The 19,893-nt window shown below is 52.4% G+C and overlaps 1 protein-coding gene across 2 annotated transcripts in view; it reads left to right on the top strand.

The window, feature by feature from the left end:
* The window catches only part of NUP210 (nucleoporin 210), a 103,894-nt gene that overhangs the window by 43,981 nt on the left and 40,020 nt on the right, over positions 1-19,893 (top strand). For both annotated transcript variants that reach the window (XM_082688052.1, XM_082688053.1), the window contains exons 14-18: positions 2,976-3,121; positions 9,672-9,893; positions 11,796-11,969; positions 17,889-18,081; positions 18,547-18,653. In XM_082688052.1, the coding sequence (XP_082544178.1) occupies positions 2,976-3,121; positions 9,672-9,893; positions 11,796-11,969; positions 17,889-18,081; positions 18,547-18,653 (842 nt within the window). The remainder of the gene's footprint in view (positions 1-2,975; positions 3,122-9,671; positions 9,894-11,795; positions 11,970-17,888; positions 18,082-18,546; positions 18,654-19,893) is intronic.

Below are 19,893 nucleotides of genomic sequence, written 5' to 3'. Positions count from 1 at the left end.
GGGATCCCATTTGCTCCTCGTCCTCAACACTGAAGTCCCCCTGAAAGTCCTGGGGCTGTAGGCACCAGGGAGCTTCCGGTGGAACCCCAGGGCTTTGGACTTGGCTAGGCTCAGTGCCCAGGGTGGCCACATCTCAGCTCTTGCTCTGCCCTGGCCCCTTCTCTGTTCCCAGCCTCAGCTGGTTTTCAGCAGCCTGTTCATGGGGCACCTAGTAAGTGCTGTGCTCTGAGGGTTCCTGGTAAACACCAGGGCATGGTGTCGCCTTCATGGCCCACACAGCCTAGCAAGACCCACCCTTCCGCAGGCAGTTAAGTACCTGGAAGGGAGTGCGCCTGCGCCTAAGCCCAGGTCCCGGAAGTCCCTCCCACTGTTGGGTGGGCCCTCGGCAGAAATGCCCGAACGTATTCCTGAGCAGAAATGTGCCCAAGATGGGTGTCCAAGCCAGGAAGGCTGCTTAGAGGAAATGAGAGCAGAACCCTAAGGATGAGAAGGGACAAATTGGGGAGTGTACCGAGGAGCAGGAAGAGTATGTCAGAGGCCAGAGACCACAGAGGCGGTGGCATGTTCCAAGTTGGGCCCCAGGTTCGTGCAGGTGGATCTCTCATTGCTACGGTGGAGGCCACAGGACGGGGAGAGCCTGGGTACTGGGGGAGCCCTGAGTCTTCCCACGGCAGGCTGGGTGGGAGGAAGCTCAGGGGGCTCTTCTGCCAGGTGTCAGGACCCCCGGTTCTCCAGCACTCTCTTCCCAGCTATGCAGAGGACTTGGTTTCCTGGCTCATAATTTAGGGCCGTGTCCAGAAAAGCGCTTGTCCAGACTCCCCGCCAGCAGAGTCCACGCTCAGACCTAGCATTTCCCTGTCCACTGTATGTAGCTACATACATACAGTTGGCAGACTTGCAGTTTTCCGGAACTCGTGGGCTCTGCGCGTGGACTCCCTAGCTCACCCTTGGTGGTGTAGGGACTTCTGCCAAGGGCACGGCCGACTTAACTCCTTGATCACCCTAGCCAGGAAACAACCCCAGTGCTTATCAGCTGGCAAATGGATGAGCAAACTGGAACCCTTGCAATGGAAGACTCAGCAATAAAGGGGAGCCAACTATCGGTCATGCCACAGCCTAGATGAATTTCAAATGCATGCTGCATGAAACCAGCCCTACTCAAAGAGCCCACTTTATTGATGTGCAGTGTGAGGCAGACTGATCTACACAGAGAGAGACTGGTCCTTGAGGCAGGGTTTCTTTTTCCGGAGAGGAGATGTTCTAAAATTAGCAGTGATAGCTATGGGACTCTATGAACATGTTAAAAACCACTGAATTGTGAGTACCCTCTAAATGGGTGATTCTGTGGTAAGTTGAGTTATAGCTCAATGAAACTATTATTTAAAAAGAAAAAACTAAACTGGGACACTTGGGTGGTTCAGCCGTTAAGCGTCTGCCTTCAGCTCAGATATGATCCCAGGGTCCTGGGATCAAGTCCTGCATCCGGCTTCTTGCTCAGCAGGAAGCCTGCTTCTCCCCCTCCCACTCTCCCTGCTTGTGTTCCCTCTCTCGCTGTGTCTCTCTCTGTCAAATAAATAAATAAAACCCTTAAAGAAAAAGAAAAACTATGGTGGAAAAAAAATCAGAATGTCATAGTGATTGCTTCTGGGACCAGGGGTGGGGTGGGGTGGGGGTGGGGGTGGGGGTGGGAGGAATCACCCGAGAAGGAGTAGGAGGGAACCACAGAGGCAGGTCATGTCCCACATCTTGGTAGAGGTTCGGGTTTCACAGGAGGATGTGTTTGTCTGAACTCATAGTGCGGCCCACTTAAGATCTGTGTATCTCACTTTGTGTAAATTTGACCTTAAGAAAAAAGAACCAGGAAGAAATACTGAACTGGAGATAATTATGCGTATCTAAAACATTTCGAATGAAGTGTGCTGATGCCTGCAACTTACTTTTAAATGCACTGAAAAGTAAGATCAGTTGTTGGATGAGTAGGGGGATGGATTGCTATGCAGTAAGAGAAATACAGCGAAATATTCTTTGTAGAATCTAGGGGATGAGTATGTGGGGTGTCACGGAAATTTCTTCTCATGTTTAGAAAGAAAACAGTAAGATGCTGCTACCCTCCCACCAGATTGGCTTTTTTTTTTTTTTTAATCATGGGAAATACCGAGTATTGGTGGGAATGCTGTGTAGCTTCTAGTGGCAATATGCCTTGATGCATCCATTTTGGGGAAGATATTTGGCAATAAAGATGAAGAGTGAACATACGTGTGGTCCTAGCAGTAAGGACGGGGGGTGGACATACCGTACTCTTAGGGGTACACGTAATAGAAATGCTAGAATATATCCAGCCAGGAGAAGACGTACACATGCCCGTTCATAGCAGCACCCTGCATCAGAGCCCCATCCTGCAAACAACCCAGATGTTTGTAATAGTATGGGGACATCAGCGGCTGTCTATTCACATAGCACAATCATACTACAAATGTGGATTAAAGGTCTACCTCATGCAAAATAGAAGGAGGGCTCTCACCACCAATACTGAGCTCAAGAGGGCAAATACAAAGGAGTTTATGTTTAGTGATTTACTGTGGTTAAAATAGGGCAGCCAGCAAAATTAAGCTGGTGGTAAAAAGTCAGGTAACAGTGGTTTTCCTTTGGGGAGGGCTAGTGACCAGAAAGATCTATGGGAGATGCAGGGTTATAGGTCATTCTGTTTCTTTCTTTCTTTTTTTTTTTTTTTTTTTTTTGGTTATCCTGTTTCTTGATCCTCAATACAGGGTGTGTTCAGTTTGTGGGGAGGGATGGGGAATCACTGTGAATTGTATGCTTATGCTACGTATATTTTTGGTATGGGAATTAGTCTTGATATTTTTAAGTTGAAAAAATTAGATTGCATATGAAGCCCAGGATGAAGGAAGGGCTGTCAGCCTGTCATGCTTTCTAGGCAAAGGCAAGTTCACAGTGACCATTTGACTCTCTTACAGGGAGGCTGCAGCCGGGGTCTGAGCACTGCAGTGGGGTCAAGGTGAGAGCAGAGGTCCAGGGCTACACCACACTCCTTGTGAGCTACAGACATGGCCACGTCCACCTGAGTGCACGGATCACCATTGCCGCCTACCTGCCCCTCAAGGTGAGCCTGGGGTCCCTGCCCTCTACCTCCTCCCCCGATGCGAGTAATTCATTGGCTCTGGCAAATTTGTATTAAAACCCTGATTGGTGAGAATAGCTTTTGGAAGAGCGACCGCTCCCTCTTGTCTGAAATGTTGAAGGAGCAGAGCCTCCCCAATTGGAGACAGTGATTGTTAACACGTGTGTGGATGATATGTTCCCTGAAGGGGTCCGGACAGGAAGGCTTCTGGTCCACTCCAGAGCTATCCAGGTCTTCATGGAACCCTAGGATGGCACACGGTGCTGACTCTGGGGTCTGGGAGATGCAGCTCAGGTCTGAATTGTGCTGTTTGCCCTCTGTCAGGCAACCAGCTGGAGTAGGAATCCCCCTTTGTCCATCTGTAGCCAGAGGCAGCTAAAGCCTTTGCAGCTCAGAGCCCACTGCCTCGGCTTTGACACCAACTCCCAGTCACCAGCTCTGACACCATCTCTGTGGCATTGGCTCATTTCATTTTCCGGACCTCCCCTTTCCTTGACTGTAGAATGAGGCTAAGACAACACCTAAACCCTAGGGTTGTGGTGAGGAGTAGCTGAGCTAATGAATGAAACAGACTTAGAACAGTGCCTGGAAGGGAGTAAGTGCAGCAGGGTTAGTTATTAAAATGTTAATGAAAGGGAACCAGACCTTCTTCCAAGGGGGGTTTGGAAGGGTTTACACAGCAGCTTGCGGTAGTGGGATGGCAGACCTGCTGAGAACTTTGCCTCTCACACAGGAGGCCCTGAGTCGGTGAGTTGGCTCCCCCTGCAGGGGAGGGGGAAAGGGTCAACCTCCTGGAGGCCCCCTCCTCCGCCAGCCTCCCAGACTGGGCCAGTTAGGGCCACATTTCCCTGACATCCAGCATCAGCCTCTAGAACAGCTCTGGTCCCTGTGGTTTGTGGGAACAGGTTTTCTTCCCCCTCTCAGACATTAGAAGTGGAGTCAGTGGAGTTAGAGCCTTTTACTTCTGAATCTCTGTCCCTGAGCATAGCGCCTGATACAGAACAGATAACCACCAAGGGTTGGGTTGGTTTTGTGTTTCTTTTGGGTAATTGACATGTGACATACTAGTTCATCTGTACAAGGTAATGATTCGTATTTGTATACATTGTGAAATTGTCACCCCAGTAAGTCTAGTCTTACTCTGTCTTAACAACTTTCTTAGTCATAATCTACTCTCATGCGACATGGTGTTATTAACTCTAGTCACCGTGCTGTACAGGACATTGCCAGGAGTTATGAATTTTATAACTGGAAGTTTGTACCCCTGACTCCCTTCACCCACTTGCTACCCCACGGCCCTCCCCAGCAGGCTGCCACCACCAATCTGTTCTCTGTCTGTGAGCTCTTTTTCTCTTTTAGATTACAGTGAGATCATACAGTGTTTTCTTTCTAACTTATCTCACTTAGCACACTGCCCTCAAAGTCCATCCATAGTGTTGCCCATGGTAGGATATCCTTCTTTTTTATGGTTGAAAAATATTCCTGTGTGTGTGTGTGTGTGTGTGTGTGTATCACATCTTCATCCATTCATCTGTTGCTGAACACTTAAGTTATTTCCATACCTTGGTTGTTGTAAATAATGCTGAAAGAAACAGGGGAGTGCAAATATCTTTTTGAGTTAGCGTTTTCATTTCCTTTGGTTAAATACCTGGAAATGGGTATTTTTTGAGAAGGGTTGTTTTATTGACTCAATGAGTGTGCACATGTGTTCAGACTTACTAGCCAGGACAGAAACCAACATCTCCTTAGCTCTCCCCTCTAATCCCCTCCATTGCCAAAATCTATATGAACACCTTTTCTACACCAGTTCTTGCTCTGAAACTTAGGAATGCACAGTACAGAGAACACACAGAAGGGGCATCTGGGTGGCTCAGTTCGTTAAGCGACTGCCTTCAGCTCAGTCCATGATCCCAGAGTCCTGGGAGCAAGTCCTGCATCAGGCTCCCAGTTCCATGGGGAGCCTGCTTCTCCCTCTGCCCTTTTCCCCTCTCATGCTCTCTCTCTCCATCAAATGAATAAATCAAATCTTAAAAAAAAAAAAAACACACACAGAAATCCTTGTCCTCATGAACGGACATGCTGGCAGAGACAGTAATAAACCAGTGCTTCCCATGCAAAAAGTAAAGGAAGTAAAGGAAGTCAGGATCCCCTTCCTGATCAGGGAACAGGGGTAGGGCTCAGAAAACATGGTTCCAGAGATGGGCAGCCTTCTTGAGGAACCCCTGCCACCCACAGCCTCAGGTAGAGTTTCTTTAGGACCCTGGGAAGGAAGTTCCACGGGACTCTTCCTTGGTGCTTGCTCTAAAGGACCAGACATCCTATTTAACTGGGGTGTGTGACTGAAGTATCAGAGGCAACCGACTGAGCTCACTGTCCCAAGGTGGGATTAAGTGTGAAGAAAATATGGACAGGTTCCCAATCGAGGCTTCCTGACTGGACAAATTATAGAAGGATATAGGTCTTTTCTTTTCTTTTTTTAATCTTTCTTCTGTTCTGATAATAATTAAGATCAAGTTTATTTACATATAACAAAATCCAAAACTGTGGCTTAGCCAGTGTAGAGGGTTTATTTCCCTTTCACATGAGAGCCTTCACATGGGGCTAGTGTGGCAACTCCATAGTCACCAGGGCCCCAGGTTTCTATTTTTCATCATTCTAGTACATTGCTTTCATCCTCACATTTGCCTTATAGTCTAAAATGGCTGCTGGAGCTCCAGCCATCACATCTGCGTTCCGTGTAGCTAGAAGGGGAAAGGGCTCTCCTCCCAGCTGAGGTAGTTTTTTCTAGTAACCTCGTCAGAAGTTTAAAGGAACAGTTTCTACTTCATTGGCCAGAACTTAATCCATTGGGCATATCTATCTGCAACAGAGGCTGGGAACTATTTTAGCTGGACAGTTACCTACACTAACAAAATGGGGTCCTTTTTCTAAGGAAGAGAACAGTGTGGAAACTGGGAAAGCAACATTCAATGACTATTTGCTTGTCCATTCACCAGTTTACTCTGCAAATCATCTCTGAGTAAGATACACAGTTGGTACCTGACCCAGGCTGGAGAGACAGAGGTGCAGGGAGAAATCCCACACTGTGCCCTGGGTGGCCACTAGTCCGTGGGGAAGGCAGGTGGTCAGACAACTGCAGTGAACATAGTAAAGGGAATGAAAAGCCCCAAGGGGGCAGGTCATCGATGAACACAGAAGTAGAAGGAGTTCCTGCTTTGCAGGGAGCCTGGCTGATGAGAGCACTCAAAATTGTGTGTGTCAGTTGACATAGGAGGCTGTGAAGTCTCCCTGGGTCAGTCAGATCAAGGAGGTGTTTGAATGCCGAGTTAGGGGTGGCTATTTACTCTCTTCTTACCTAGCAGTGGACAGCTGGTGAAGGCCAGGGAAGGACAAAGTCAGGTCCACATTTAAGATGGGCACTGCTCGGCCCTGCCCCCTGACATACATGGTAACCCCCTCTATTTGGACCTTGGAGGGGCTTATGTTTGCTGGCTACTTCATCCCTTCCACAGTCAGCACCCCAGTTACAATTCGGCTTCTGTCTGCTACAGGGATTGGCATCCCTTAACCTACCAGCAGGTTACCCCCGGGAGTCCCTACTGCGTGGGTCTGGGGACCCCACTTGGCTCTCCATTCCCACAGTGTCAGCATGACTGAACTCGACAACCTCAGCCCCTGGGACAGCCAGGTGCAGTGCGGCCCTGACTTCTGCCCACCCCACCTCTCTCCTTCTGTTTCTTGATTCTGGACCTAGTGTGAGCATCCCTGCGAGGGGGCGCATGGTGCTGGCTGCTGGAAGTGTAGGCTGTCTGCGCTAAGGGCCTCCTGATGTCTAGACTCACCCTCTTATTCTGCAAACCAGGTTCCCAAGGCCCCAGAGTCGTGGTCTCGTCCGAGGTGCAGGGGCTCTCTCCTCTCTGGCCTGGCCAGTTCAAATACCTATGCCTTCATAGCTGCCAAGGAACCTATACGATTTATGGGTGTCCTTCATTAGCTGGGCTGATTATTAACCTTTCTTCTTGGCAGAGGATGCTGTGACACTTTTATGCCTGAGTGGGAAGAGCATTACACATGAAGGTGATAATTCATTGTTCTCCAGTTGTTAATTACAGGCCACGTGGTGCCTTTACACCATCTTTCCCTTTGGGCTGGCCATGGAAAGAAAAAGTCCTTTGGCCACATTTACAGTGACCTGCTTTGCCACAGTGAAGTTTTGCTGGTTGTAGCATTGAGACTTGGGGAAGAACAGAGCACTGGACTTGGAACAGACTGGGTGAACCTGGACACATGGTTTCACTTTGCTGGGATTCATGCTTTCCATCTATAAAATGGGGATGTCAGTTAATCATAATGATGGTTGATAACAGCAGGGGCCATTTATTGAGCACGCATGGGACATGTACTTAAGGCTTTCGTTCACATGCCCTTGATTCTCTATAGCAAACTCATGAGGCTTGCGTTCTTGTTGTACCATTTTACTGGATGGGGAGACTGAGCCTTATAGAGGTTAACCTGCTTAAGGTTGCACAGCTGGCCAGTACCAACTTCATTCTAGTTGTGGTGACTGAGAAACATCATCATACGGAAAATGGTGGCAGGGAGTGACAAGGGTGATTGAGCTGGGAAAAGAGGTAGCCAGGGACAGGAGGTTCTGTCTGAAGGGGTCAGAGAAGGTGTCTCCGAGGAGGTGAAGTCTGAGCAGAGGCCTGAGTGGTGCAGGCCATGAGGCTGTCTTGAGGAAGAAAAACGAAGGCCCTGATATTGCTCTGGCCATTCATGTGCAGGAAAAGGACTCTTTTGATGGTTTTGAGACCTGGGCTCACAAGCAAGGTAGAGTCTGTGGCTGCGGGCGCCCCAGGTTTTTTGAAATTGCACATGTGTGTGTACATGTGCATGGAGGGAGACCTGGAGAAGTGATACCCAATAACAAATTCAGGAAAGTGTCCATATTGCAAAAAAACAAGTTCAAAGGACAGAATTCTCATTGACAAGTGATATGCTTTCTTTGCTAAGGGTTTCATGTAAGTACCCAACCCAGAGAACCTGTGCCCAAGAGGCCTCAGCAGGTCATGTCACCTTGCCCTCCTGCCTCCATCCTGGAGGGTGTGTGGGTCTGAAAACCTGTCACTCAGGTCAGACTCCCCCTCCATATGGAGGAAGATGGCCACTTGCCAGGACATGGCTCCAGGTGACAGCCGAGCAGCCATCAGTCTGTGCCTATGAGGATTTGAAGCTCTCGGCAGTTGTGGGATGAGAATCTAGCCACCATGTGGGCATGGAAGGACCTGGGTGGAGGATTAGGTACCCTGGTGAGTGGGTCAGTGTAGACTGGACTGGAGTCTGCACTGACCGTCCAGTTTTCATGACAACCTAGCAATACATTCTGGCCTCTGCCTGCAAAGTGTCTGAGATTGGATGTTCTGCCCAGAGTGGCACAAACCCTCAGGGCTTTATAGATTCCAGGAGAGTAGAGCTTGGGGAAGCAAGACCCAGATGTAACTCTGGATGCTCTAGGCAGTAAACCGAAGACACACTCGAGGTGTGTTAACAGTGGCCTCCCAGCTGCCATCATGCTGGCCATTCTGAGCTAGAAGTGGCCCCACCCACGTGGATGGCAGTCTATGACATACGTTATACCTGTGTGTATCCATACCCACAGCAGACATTGCTAATCAGTCCTGGCATCCTTTTTTGCCTGATGATGATTCCACCTTCGGAACCAGTGCCCCTTCCTCTGTCTTGCCAGCTGTTGCAAGGCTGTCAGGGTAATAGGTATTTGCAAGAGTAGGGGACTGGTGCAGGCCAAGAGTAGGGGACTGGTGCAGGCTCCGTCACTGCAGCATTGTGGTGACCAATTCTTCAGACTGGTCTGTTTCCCTTTCTTCTCAATTTTAGGGTTTGCTTTTGGATGATTTTTTTTTCTTTAATTTTAACGCATCTGTAAGTTGTTTATGTGGTTCCAAAGTTAAACCTGTCTTAGGAGGATCTTTGCAAGTCTTGCTTTCACTTCCCTTTAGGGAAGTTACACATGGACTTTCGGCTGCCTGGTGGATCAACAGCTCAAACCCCTGCATTGTTCAAGGGTCAGCTGTGCATGCACATATTGAATAGTTATGCTATACCCCTGAAACTAATACAATGTTCCATGCCAATTATACCTCAAGAAAAAAGTAAATTTTTCCTACTAAAGGGTTCACGTTTTTCTACCAACTCACCAGCAGAGCATGTGCTCAAACTCCTAGATTTTTGCTAATCTCATGGTTAAGGGTTTTACCCATGATTTTACAGAAGAGGCAAATCAGTTTACCTCCCACCCCCCCTAGGCAGTGTATCAGAATGGGAACACAGTTCTTCTCAAAACACTCATATGCTTTTGGATCTTGACAACAAACCACAGTGGTGCTGTCAATGAGCAGAACAAGTTCCACGGAGGGGTTGCAATTTGTCTGACCTCCACGGGGTCAAGTCAGTGGCAGGGCAAGGCCTCCCGTGCACGTGAATGCTGACTTTCCTTCCCTCCATCCCCCAACAGGCTGTGGATCCCTCCTCTGTTGCCTTGGTGACCCTTGGCTCCTCAAAGGAGATGCTGTTTGAAGGAGGTCCCAAACCCTGGGTCCTCGAGCCTTCCAAATTCTTCCGGAACATCACCTCTGAGGACACAGACAGCATTAGCCTGGCTCTCTTTGGGCCCTCTACCTCCCGGAATTACCAGCAACACTGGATCCTTGTGACCTGCCAGGCCTTGGGAGAACAGGTGAGAGGGCAGCCATCCCTAGACTCATCTTGTCCAGAAGGAGGGGTGGAAAATCCCCTTCCCTGAGTACCCTGCCATGTGCTTACAGCACCATTTCCCAGACAGGCAAACTGAGGGTCAATGGGATAGGCAGGTTGATCAGGGTACCCATTTGGAGACCCTGCCAATACAGGACAGCTTTGCTAGAGCTAGCTAATTCTGGCTCCCTTTCCACTAGTGGGTGACTTCTCTCCTGGGCTTCATCACTGCCTGCCACCAAACTGGGGGATGGGACAAATCCTGGGGGATCACAGTCAGAGGCAGCCAGGGTCAGGCAGATAGCGTACATGAGCGAGACTTTAGCCCAGGTTTGGCATCTCTTTTCAGTGTTTCAGGATAAGCAAGGAATCCCAATATTTTTTTCTGCAAAATCCCTCAATATTTATCACAATGCTGAAAACCAGAGAAACTTGGAGACTGGAAGACCGAACCCAACATGTCGGTGATCTGAGCTCTCACCGTGTGGGCTAGAGAGAGCAGCAGCTCACCCATCGGGGCCACCTGTGCCTGCCACTCCAGAGGCTCAGGGCCCAGTGTTCATTTTGCTGATAGTAAGGACATAGCCCATCATTCACAGGGTACCCCAGAGCTGGAAAATCAAGATCAAGGTGGGAGGCCAGCGGGGATCAAGAGAGACAGGAGAGAGGCCATGTCTTTAGGGAAGTGGAGAATGTTAGGGAAATGGAGGATGCCCTTGCACGTGCAGTAGTGCAAAGGATGTCAGTTGCGTTAGAACACACGTGCTCACATCACCCGAGTTACACTTACAAAGCTTGCCCAAACCCAGACAGCCTTGGTGTGGATGGAAAAGATGCACAGTGAAAGGCCCTGACTCCCACTGGCTTTGTTTTGTCATTTTTTTTTTTTAATTAATAAGAAAATTTTTTAAAAAATAAGAAAAATAAATAAGGGAATAAACTTAGTCCAGAAGGAAATGAGAGAAGTTTGTCCTCCCTGGCTTGGCATCCTCATCCGTGTCCCAGCTGGGCTGGAGGACTTGGTCCTCTGAGCAGAGGCCCCTCCGGGATCCTCCCACTCCGTGCGCTGTGCCTCTCACTTCCTTGGGGGCATTACGGTGGAGGCGCGGGGCCTGCAGGTCAGCATGGAAACCACCCTTTGTCCTGCCTTGTGGTCAGGAAGGGTGAGGGGCTCTAGGATCTGACCATTGGGTCCTACGACAGTATCGTGTCATTTGAGGGGCCGAAGGTGCTCCCTTGGCATGGGTCATTCGCTGGGGTGCTTGCAAAACTCAGGCCTGGGCTTGACTTCTGAGTTCCCAGGCTAAACTAGACTTCAGCTTCCCTCTTTTGTTGCCTCTCTAATTGTGGCTTCTGCAGCAGCCAAGTGAACTTCTCTCCAAGAGAAGGACAGCATGCAGGCTGAAGCCCCTCACACAGCCTCACAGGCCGGGCCCCCCACAGCCTATTGTCCAGTCCGTGCAGGTCTCTGTCTGTCAGCACATACCCTCCCAACACCTGTACCCCATTGTAATGGATCTTCTAAGTCAGTGTAGGCCCTTCATTTGAAAACCTACAGGCCTGGGAATTTGCCCCTACAACTCTGGGGTCTTTGGAGGGTCCCGGCAAGCTGGGAGGCCTTACTGCTCCCCCTCCTCCCTGGGTCACAGAGCAAGCAGTGGTTGGGCCAGCATTTGTAGAGGGCCCTAGAGACTCTGTCCAAAGGCCTCTTGCATACTGAGAGAGCCCTCTCCCACACATACGTCCCTGGCCCTTTGTATTCTGGTGGTGCAGGTCTTATCTGCCCATTCTACAGGGCAGCAGCCTGAGTCCAAGGGAGCTGGCTCTTGAGGCCAGGCTCACAGTGGAGCAGGCACACAGACTCTGACTGCTCTGTTCTGCCAAGGTCATCGCCCTCTCGGTGGGGAATAAGCCTAGCGTCACCAACCCTTTCCCGGCGCTGGAGCCTGCCGTGGTGAAGTTCGTCTGCGCCCCGCCCTCCAGGCTCACACTGACCCCCGTCTATGCCAGCCCACAGCTTGACCTGTCGTGTCCGCTGCTGCAGCAGAACAAGCAGGTGGTAAGTGAGCAGTGCTCAGGGAGGGTAGGTAGCAGGTCCATGGCACGCCCTCGCCTCCATGCTCAGTGGCCCCTGCTTGGGGCCTGCTCCTGGGCAGCATTTACATATCAGAGGGTTGGGGGTTGAAGCCCCAGAGAGGTGAGGGGCTCACCTAGAGTCCCAGTTGCTCGTGACAATGCCAGGTGGAGGTAGGGCGCCTCTGGTCCCAGGCTCCCCCTCTCTCTGTGCGGCACTTGGCAGCTGGTAAAATCTCATCATTTTCTGTGACTTGGGGGTGTTGAGGTGGGCCTTTGGTCTGTGGGCAGCCAGTGTGTGTGTGGTCAGAGGGGAGACTCTGCACCTTTCTCCATGGGTGAGGGGAATGTAGGGAGGCTGTGTTTCAAACGTACACATGGGAGGGGAAGAAAATCTTTGGGGGTTGCTCTCACAGGCAGGGATGGAAGATGAACCCTACAGGTCTGGTCCCCCTGGGCTTGTGACCAGTCTAGCCTTCTACTCCAGGACACCCAGAGGCCACAGTGACAGATGCAGAGGACTCTGGAGCCCTCCTGTTCAGGCTCAGGGGCACCAACAACCTCCCGGCCAGCCCCAGCCCCCAGGCCCTTCTCAGGCAGAGACCCAGCCGGCAGCTTTTCCTTCCTTCTTTCAACATGTGTTCATCCAGCACCTTCTGTATGCTGTGCACAGAGTCCTGGGTTCGAGAATACAGAATACTCAGAACAGTTGAGGCACCTAGAGGGGACAGGAGACCAGGAGGCCCATGGATAGCAGATGAGAAGGACGAAAGGTGGGGATTGCTGTGGAGTGCGGGAGTCAGGGTAGGATCCCTATCAGCGGAGGCCACTTCAGATGGGGCCATGAAAGGCCACTGTCAGGAGGACACTGTGTCAGGCCCCATGGTCAGGAGATGCCAGCCCAGAAGAGCTGAGGTAAGGGTGTCCCAGGCAGGTAGAATGGCAGTGCAAAGGCCTTGAGACTAGCCTAGGGTCTCTGTGTCCCTGCTGCCCAAGTGGAAATCAGAATGGTTGTCTGTGCCACAACTCTCACCTGTGTGCCTCATTGCCCATTGCCAGGACCATCTGGGCAGCCAGGCTTGTTGGATCCCATTCATGGCTTTGCCCACGAGACCCGGAGATGGGCAGGGTCCCAGAGGAAGAACCTAGATCTGCCCACTCCCATGTTTTCAGTGCCTTCTCTATGGCCCCTGCGGCTGGTTCTTTCCTCCCAGCCCCGGCCTTATGATCAGCCCGAAGGCGTGTCCAGCTGCCCTCTCCCTTGGTGGCTTCTAAGGGGCCCTGTGTCTCCTCCCCCTCTAGGGATAGGACCCTCTTCCCTCTTTGCCTTTTGCCTGGAGAGGACTCAGTGCCTAGTCTTTGTGCACACAACGGAAGCTTTCTGAAGCTTCCTGAAGCTGTTTACCTAGGTAGCCTATCCCAGCGGGGGAGGAGATTTGGGATTTGGCTTCCCTGTGGGTAAAGGAGGAGAACAGCTTTGTGTCTGGTCAAAGTCACATTTCTTTGAAGCTCTGTTGGGGGTCACCGACTCCAGTTCCAGGACTCAGGAACAGCTCTGCCTGTCTGGCGTGTAACTCTGCCTCTTGGCCCCCGCATTCCCTGCAAGCTTGGGTGACTTGTCTTCCTGCTGTCCCGGTGGGTGTCTGCCTTCTCTCAGGCTTTCTGGATTGCTAAGCTCTAAGGTTCTTGGCCGCGGGAGCCCCTCTGTTGCCCCCAACGCTGGTCCCTTTAAGGGTCACTGCCTCAACAGCATTCAGCACGAAGGGAGGGTTCTTTGTGCCCAGACTCGGTGTGCTCTCCTGCCTCTCCCACCGCTGGCCAAGGAGTACCCCCCTGTGTTTCCTCTCAACAGGTGAGGCTCTGGGGACTTGTCACCTTGAAGCCACATTCACCCCTAACTCAGGCCTGGGTGTTGGTGGCAGGGAGCAGGGAGCTGTCGTTTCCAAGCTGAAAATCTGTGCATCCAAGACTTAACTCTTCTCCCTGATTTGAGGTGCTTTTGAGACGAATGTCCTGAAAGCTTCACATCTTAAATCACTTTCACATATTTATTTAGCACATTATCCCTGAAGAATATAGTCAGGCGAAGTTTGGACTCTTCTGGAAAACCTAGCCTGTTCGTCCCCTGGGTGTGAGGCCAGGAGTCAGCCATCAGCTGACATCAGTAGGGACTGACAGCTGGGGCTGGATCCCTCCTTGAAGGACCTTGGTGACAGTGGTCTCCTAGGGCTGTAGGGAACAACCGTGGGTGAACTGAAGGTGTTCAAAGCAGTAAATGTTACCCTTCTTATCTTACTCTCTGCTTAGACCTGGCCAGCAGCTTCCCATTCCCCCAGAGCAAAAGCCAGTCCCCTTCTGTGACCGCCAGTCCCTGAGTCCAGGCCGCTGTTAATGTCCCTCCCACCTGCTCCCCCCATACTGGGACACCCTGTCATGCCATGAGCACCCCAGAACATGCCCTGTGTGCATCCCCAACTTACTGTTCCCTCTGGCGTGGCTTCTCCTGTGTTCCCAGGACTCCCTCCCTGCCTCCTTCGCTTCTTTATTCAAATGCTACTCCTTGCAAGGGTGTCCTCAGCCTTTAGAACTTACCCAGAGTTTTCCCCTTCCCTCAACATTTTATATTCTGGCTCTCTTCTCCCCTGTCCCCAAGCTCTTACCATCATCCAGTGCCATAGAATTTGCATGTTTATTTCCTTCTTTGTGAGTCTCTAGAAGAGAGCACTACTTGGGGTAGGAGGTCAGTAATGTGATGGACAAATGAACACAGGAATGAGCATACCACGCCCATGTCCCTGTGTCTTCTGCCACCACCCCCCCTTTTAAAGATTTTATCATTTATTTTGACAGAGAGGAGAAAGAGAATGAGTGCATAATCGGGGGAGTGGCAGAGGGAGAAGCAGTCTCCCATTGAGCAGGGAGCCCGATGCGGGGCTTGATCCCAGGACCCTGGGATCCTGACCTGAGCTGAAGGCAGATGCTTAGCCAACTGAGCCACCCAGGTGCCCCTCTGCCCCTGACTCTTGCAGGGTCAAATGCCCGGAGAAGCCAGGTGAGGTGCTGGTGAAGGAAAAGGGGCTGGGGTATGAGGCAGGGATGCAAACCTGGAGAGCAGGCACCCCTTTGCAGGACAGCCTGCCCCCCCTCAGCTCCAGCCCCTTCAAGCCCAGGCTGGCCAAACCTTCTCATTTTCAAAGAAAAAAACAGGCCAGGCAGATCGATGGGCATCTTCCTTGTCTTCACACGCTGGGTACCTGCCAAGTAAGCTGTGTCTGGCTGTCTGTTGGCTGTGACCTCGGGGTCAGCGCGGGGCTGTCTCTCTTGATGGAAGGATGACAGTCAGGCTGCGGAGCATTGCTCTGAATGGGCTTGTGCATGTCGTAGATCTCACTCGTCAGGAAATAATGGACCTCAGAGACAGGATCACTGGGCCATCCATCAGGCCTGGTGTTGCGGAGCTGTGAGCTGCTCAGGCACGGCTCCTGCGATTTCTGATCTCACTAGGGGACCTTGAGAAAGATATATCCGTGCCATGCATTCCCGGGTGCAGTATCAATTTAATTTTATACCTCTCCAAAGCCAAAGGCCACCCAAGATATGTTTGCAGAGTAAATTATGGGCAAGGCCAGACACCAGAACGCAGCAGAACAGTCAGAGTGACAAAGTGGAACCAGACTCCGGCCTGACCCCAGTCCTCAGCTCTGTTCGTCCTGCGCTCAGCTCACTGCGGCGGAGCCCCGTTGCGTGCCATGATGACTGATCACCCCGGGGCATGTGTGGAGCCCTTGCCCGACCTGTACTCCGGGGAGAGGCCACATAGGGGAGGCCGCACACTCACAGGGGAGGCCTGTGGGCTTTAAAATCAGACCAGCAGAGTTCCACCTACCCCAAGTAGTGCTCTCAGACTAGCAGAGTTCCACCTACCCCAAGTAGTGCTCTCTTCTAGAGAGCAAAACCTGTGTGACCTTGGGCAAGTTGCTGGATGTGTCTGAGTCTGAGTCTTCCCGTTTGTTAAAATGAAGATAATGTTGCTCCAAATGCCCGTTGGAAGGATCCAAGTGTGCTTGGCACAAGATGTTAATGTCCTTCCCTGGGAGCACAGTGGTGGGGAGGGGGGAGGCATTAGTTTCCCACCCAGGTTGCTTCTACAGGAAAGAGAAAATGCTACTTCTCATCCCTGCCCAGAGTCAGCAGCTCCTGGGTTGAATCCAGACTGATTACAAGATCCTTTGCATCCCTGGGGGTTTGTGCTGACCCGCGTTTAAAATTTGCTGTATGCTTTGGCTCAGTGTCATCTAGGGGAGAGAAAGCTAGAAGGACCTGGGGAGGAGTCTTCCTGGCACCAGTCGGGAATTCAGGGACAGTCTCAGTCTGGACAGGCGAGGCTAGGCAGGAACAAGTACCCTCAGATCCCAGGGCCTTCCCACAGCAGTTCATTTCTTCCTTGCACCACCCGTGCATCACGGTAGTGGGGGACCTGGCTTCGTGTCACTGCTCTCTTCCTTCCGAGACATAGTCAGTGGGACACCCACCAGGTGGAATGTGGCCGGAGAGAAGGAGAGCCTGGCAGGCTGCTTTGCCCTGGAGGTGTTTTAAAGTCAGTTTCTGCCTTTCACCGGTCAAAGCAAGTGACCTGGTCCCTCCTAACTGCAGGGGCCAGAGAAGTTGAGCCCTGGTCTCTGGACCCATGGCTGCTGGAGGACTGGACATACTGGTAACTACCACGCATGACTGCCCATTTCCAGACTTGTTCATTTGTTTCAGTGAGCCAGGCTCTTGAAAAGGATCTCGTATGACCCTTTTTTAAAACGGGATCCTGGGAGGTGGGTTCTGCTGTGATGCTCACTTCACAGATGTAGAAACTAAGGCTCTGGGAGGTGGGCAGCTAGCCTGGGTGGTGAGAGGCCGAGGTTTGAGTCCAGGCAGTAGAATCCGGATGTCTATGTGCTTAGGGTCCCTGCTTTGCTTCCTGCCCCACCTACCCCCTTGCCATCCGGGCAGGGAGCAAAGGGGATGAACCAGCCTCTGGGAGAAATGAGGCCGACTTGGCATGGGTTCCAAGGGGTGGATTTGCTTAGAGAGCCAGAGGTAATGGTACAGTGGTTATAATTCAGGGTTTGGAACTGAACCCTGACAGTGTACTACTCATTTGCCGAGTTGCCTTTGATTTGTTCCTTTGCTTCCCTGGGACTCTGCTTCCTCACCCTTAATGTGGGGATGGCAGCTCCCATCTCACTGGGATATTTAAGGATGAGGTGAGAGAGAACCTGGCTCTGAAAGGAGCTTTGCAAGCTGAATGACTAGGACATTTCAAATGTTGTAACTGGTGTTCTTGTTGAACCCTTGGGGGCGATCATCCTAGAGGGGCTGGGCTGGGCGTGCATGGGGCAGAGAGGAGGTGGCAAGGATTTGGGAAGGTAAGGCCAAAGAAGAAGTAGAGCAGCCTGGCCAAGGTGGCGCTGGGAGGGTGTGGGCTCTAGGGTGGGGTCTCCTGACCTTGGCATTCCCAACATTTTGAACCAGATCCTTACTTCTTGAGGGTGGTCCTGTGCTTTGTGGGGTGTTAGGCCACATCCCTGACCCCTACACTTTACATACCCGTTGCACCCCCTGCCCCCCCATTGTGATCATCAAAAAGGCTTTCAGACATTGCCAGGATCACCCTTGGGGTAACAAATGTTTCCTCCCTCAAGGGGGACCATGGGCTGGAGTGAGAGGCCAGGTTGGACAGAGCTATGAGGCATCTTGAGGCGGGGCAGCATAGTTGGTGACTTGCCCCCTCCCCCTACCCAGGCCCCAGGGAGCCCTGAAGGCAGCCATCCAGTTCTAGGGTGACCCACACGATCAAGGGCAAATGTGCCCTGTTCTAGGTACGGCCGGGATGCGAGATTTCTGCCCCTTGCAGGTTCCGGTCTCCAGCCACCGCAACCCCATGCTGGACCTGGCCGCCTATGACCAGCAAGGCCGCAGATTCGACAACTTCAGCTCTCTGAACATCCAGTGGGAGTCAACCAGGCCCCTGCTGGCCAGCATCAGGCTGGAGCTGCCCATGCAGCTAGTGGCCCGGGATGATGGGAGCGGCCAGAAGAAGCTTCACGGTGAGCCCGGGGTTGGGGGGTGGGGGTAGTCTGCTGACCCAGGCCAGGAGGACAGAGTGTAGTGACACCCCAGATGGACAGGAGGGACACTGAAGGAGGGCTGGCGGCAACTATGGACCCCACTGGATCACTTTTTCAGGGATGGGCAGACAAACTGAGGCTCAGGGCAGGGGAGTTTCACGTCTCAGCTGGTCCAGATCAGCCAGCCTCCCAGGCCCACGTTGCTCCAAGCCACGCGCCTTCACAGACCAGTGGTGGCCAGAAGTCAGGGCCAGCGCTGCTCCCCGAAGCCTCATCAAACTTGGCTCCACGGGCCTGGTAACTCATATGGTGCATATAGTTTAAACCAACTCAGTCATGTATTTTTAGGACCAGAGACTTAAACTGTAAGAAGGAGGGAGGGGCTGCTTCCCTGGCAGCAAGGGGGCAAAAACCCAGCATCTGTTCTCCTCTCCCTGGACTTAGGCTTGCAGGCCATCTCGGTTCATGAGGCATCGGGGACCACGGCCATCTCCGCCACCGCTACTGGCTACCAGCAGTCCCACCTCAGCACGGCCAGAGTGGAGCAGCCGGTATCTGCCTGGGGCCCCGGGGAGGGAGTGGTTCCCCCAACCCCGCCCCACTGTTCCCCCTCACATCCTGCCCACTGTCTGAGCATCTGGAGCCCCCTGAGCTCACTGCATTCACTAACCCACACCCAAATCGAATGCCATGGGCTCACATGAACTGGGGTGCCTTCCTGCTGACCTCCTGCCTCCAAAACCCATATCCCTCATGCCTGGCACTCAGGCAGCTGGGGGGGGGGGTCCAAATTAAGGGCAGTCTGGCCCCAGCCCCTCATGGCCCCTGCATACAGCTTTGGGAGCCCTCGAGCTCATCTCTCCTGCCTCTTCTCCCGCAAGGTCCTGACCTCACACCCCACCTGGATGTGCCTCAGGGCCTTGGCCCTCCATGACTTTATACCCCGAGTCCCTGCTGCCTGGAACACCATCCCCCTCCTTCCCTTCACTCCTACCCAGCTGGTGGCCTCCTGTTCCTTAGTCCCAGCCATACTGTCAGCCTGTCTGCGGAGTGGTCCCTGAGCCTGGGCACTGAGTAGCTGCCCCCACCCCCAGCGTGGTGTAGACGCCCCCCCACCAACACACAGTTGCCATCATCCACATACAATTGGGTCAAGGCCTGTTGAATCTTCTCTCCCCACCCCAGCATCTCATGGGCCGCCTGTAGAGGCACGGCTTATGGACAGCAAGGGAGGGCATCTGGGGGGTGGGGCATGAGAAGGGCTCCCCCAGAGTGGTCTTACCTGGATGATCCCCACCCCATGGTGAGGGAGGGGCAGCAGTCGACTTGGGTTTTATATAGGGTGAAGGCAGCAGATGGTGGCTGGAAGGAGGAGGTGGGACTGGGTTCCAGGAAACCCTAAGTGCCAGGATAAGGAGCTTGAAGTTTCCTTCTGGGTAGTGGGGAGTAAGGGAAGCATTTGAAGGGGGTGGAACCCCAGCGGGAACAGCACTGAGGCTGGCCTGGGGGGAGGTTGCCCTCAAGAAGCATACCTGTATGCCCCTTGCGGTTCAAGTTTTGGGTCCTCTGTTCCCCACCTGCACAGGGTGTCCCTTGGCTGTGGGTGGCCTCACGGGCCTCCCCCTTCTGGGCCTCAGCACATAGGCTCTTTGGCCTGTGGGCTTTTCTCTAGTGATAACTGCCCTTAACCTTCACTTACTTGGCGTCTGCTCACCTGCGAGCCCCCCCACCCCTGCCACCTCCAACATGCCCTTCACTGCCTTCGCAGCCCACCCTAAGCTCTGACACAGG

The sequence above is a fragment of the Mustela nivalis genome (assembly GCF_964662115.1).
Source record: "Mustela nivalis genome assembly, chromosome: 1".
Lineage (NCBI taxonomy): Eukaryota > Metazoa > Chordata > Mammalia > Carnivora > Mustelidae > Mustela > Mustela nivalis.
This window is presented reverse-complemented; position numbering and strand designations above follow the sequence as displayed.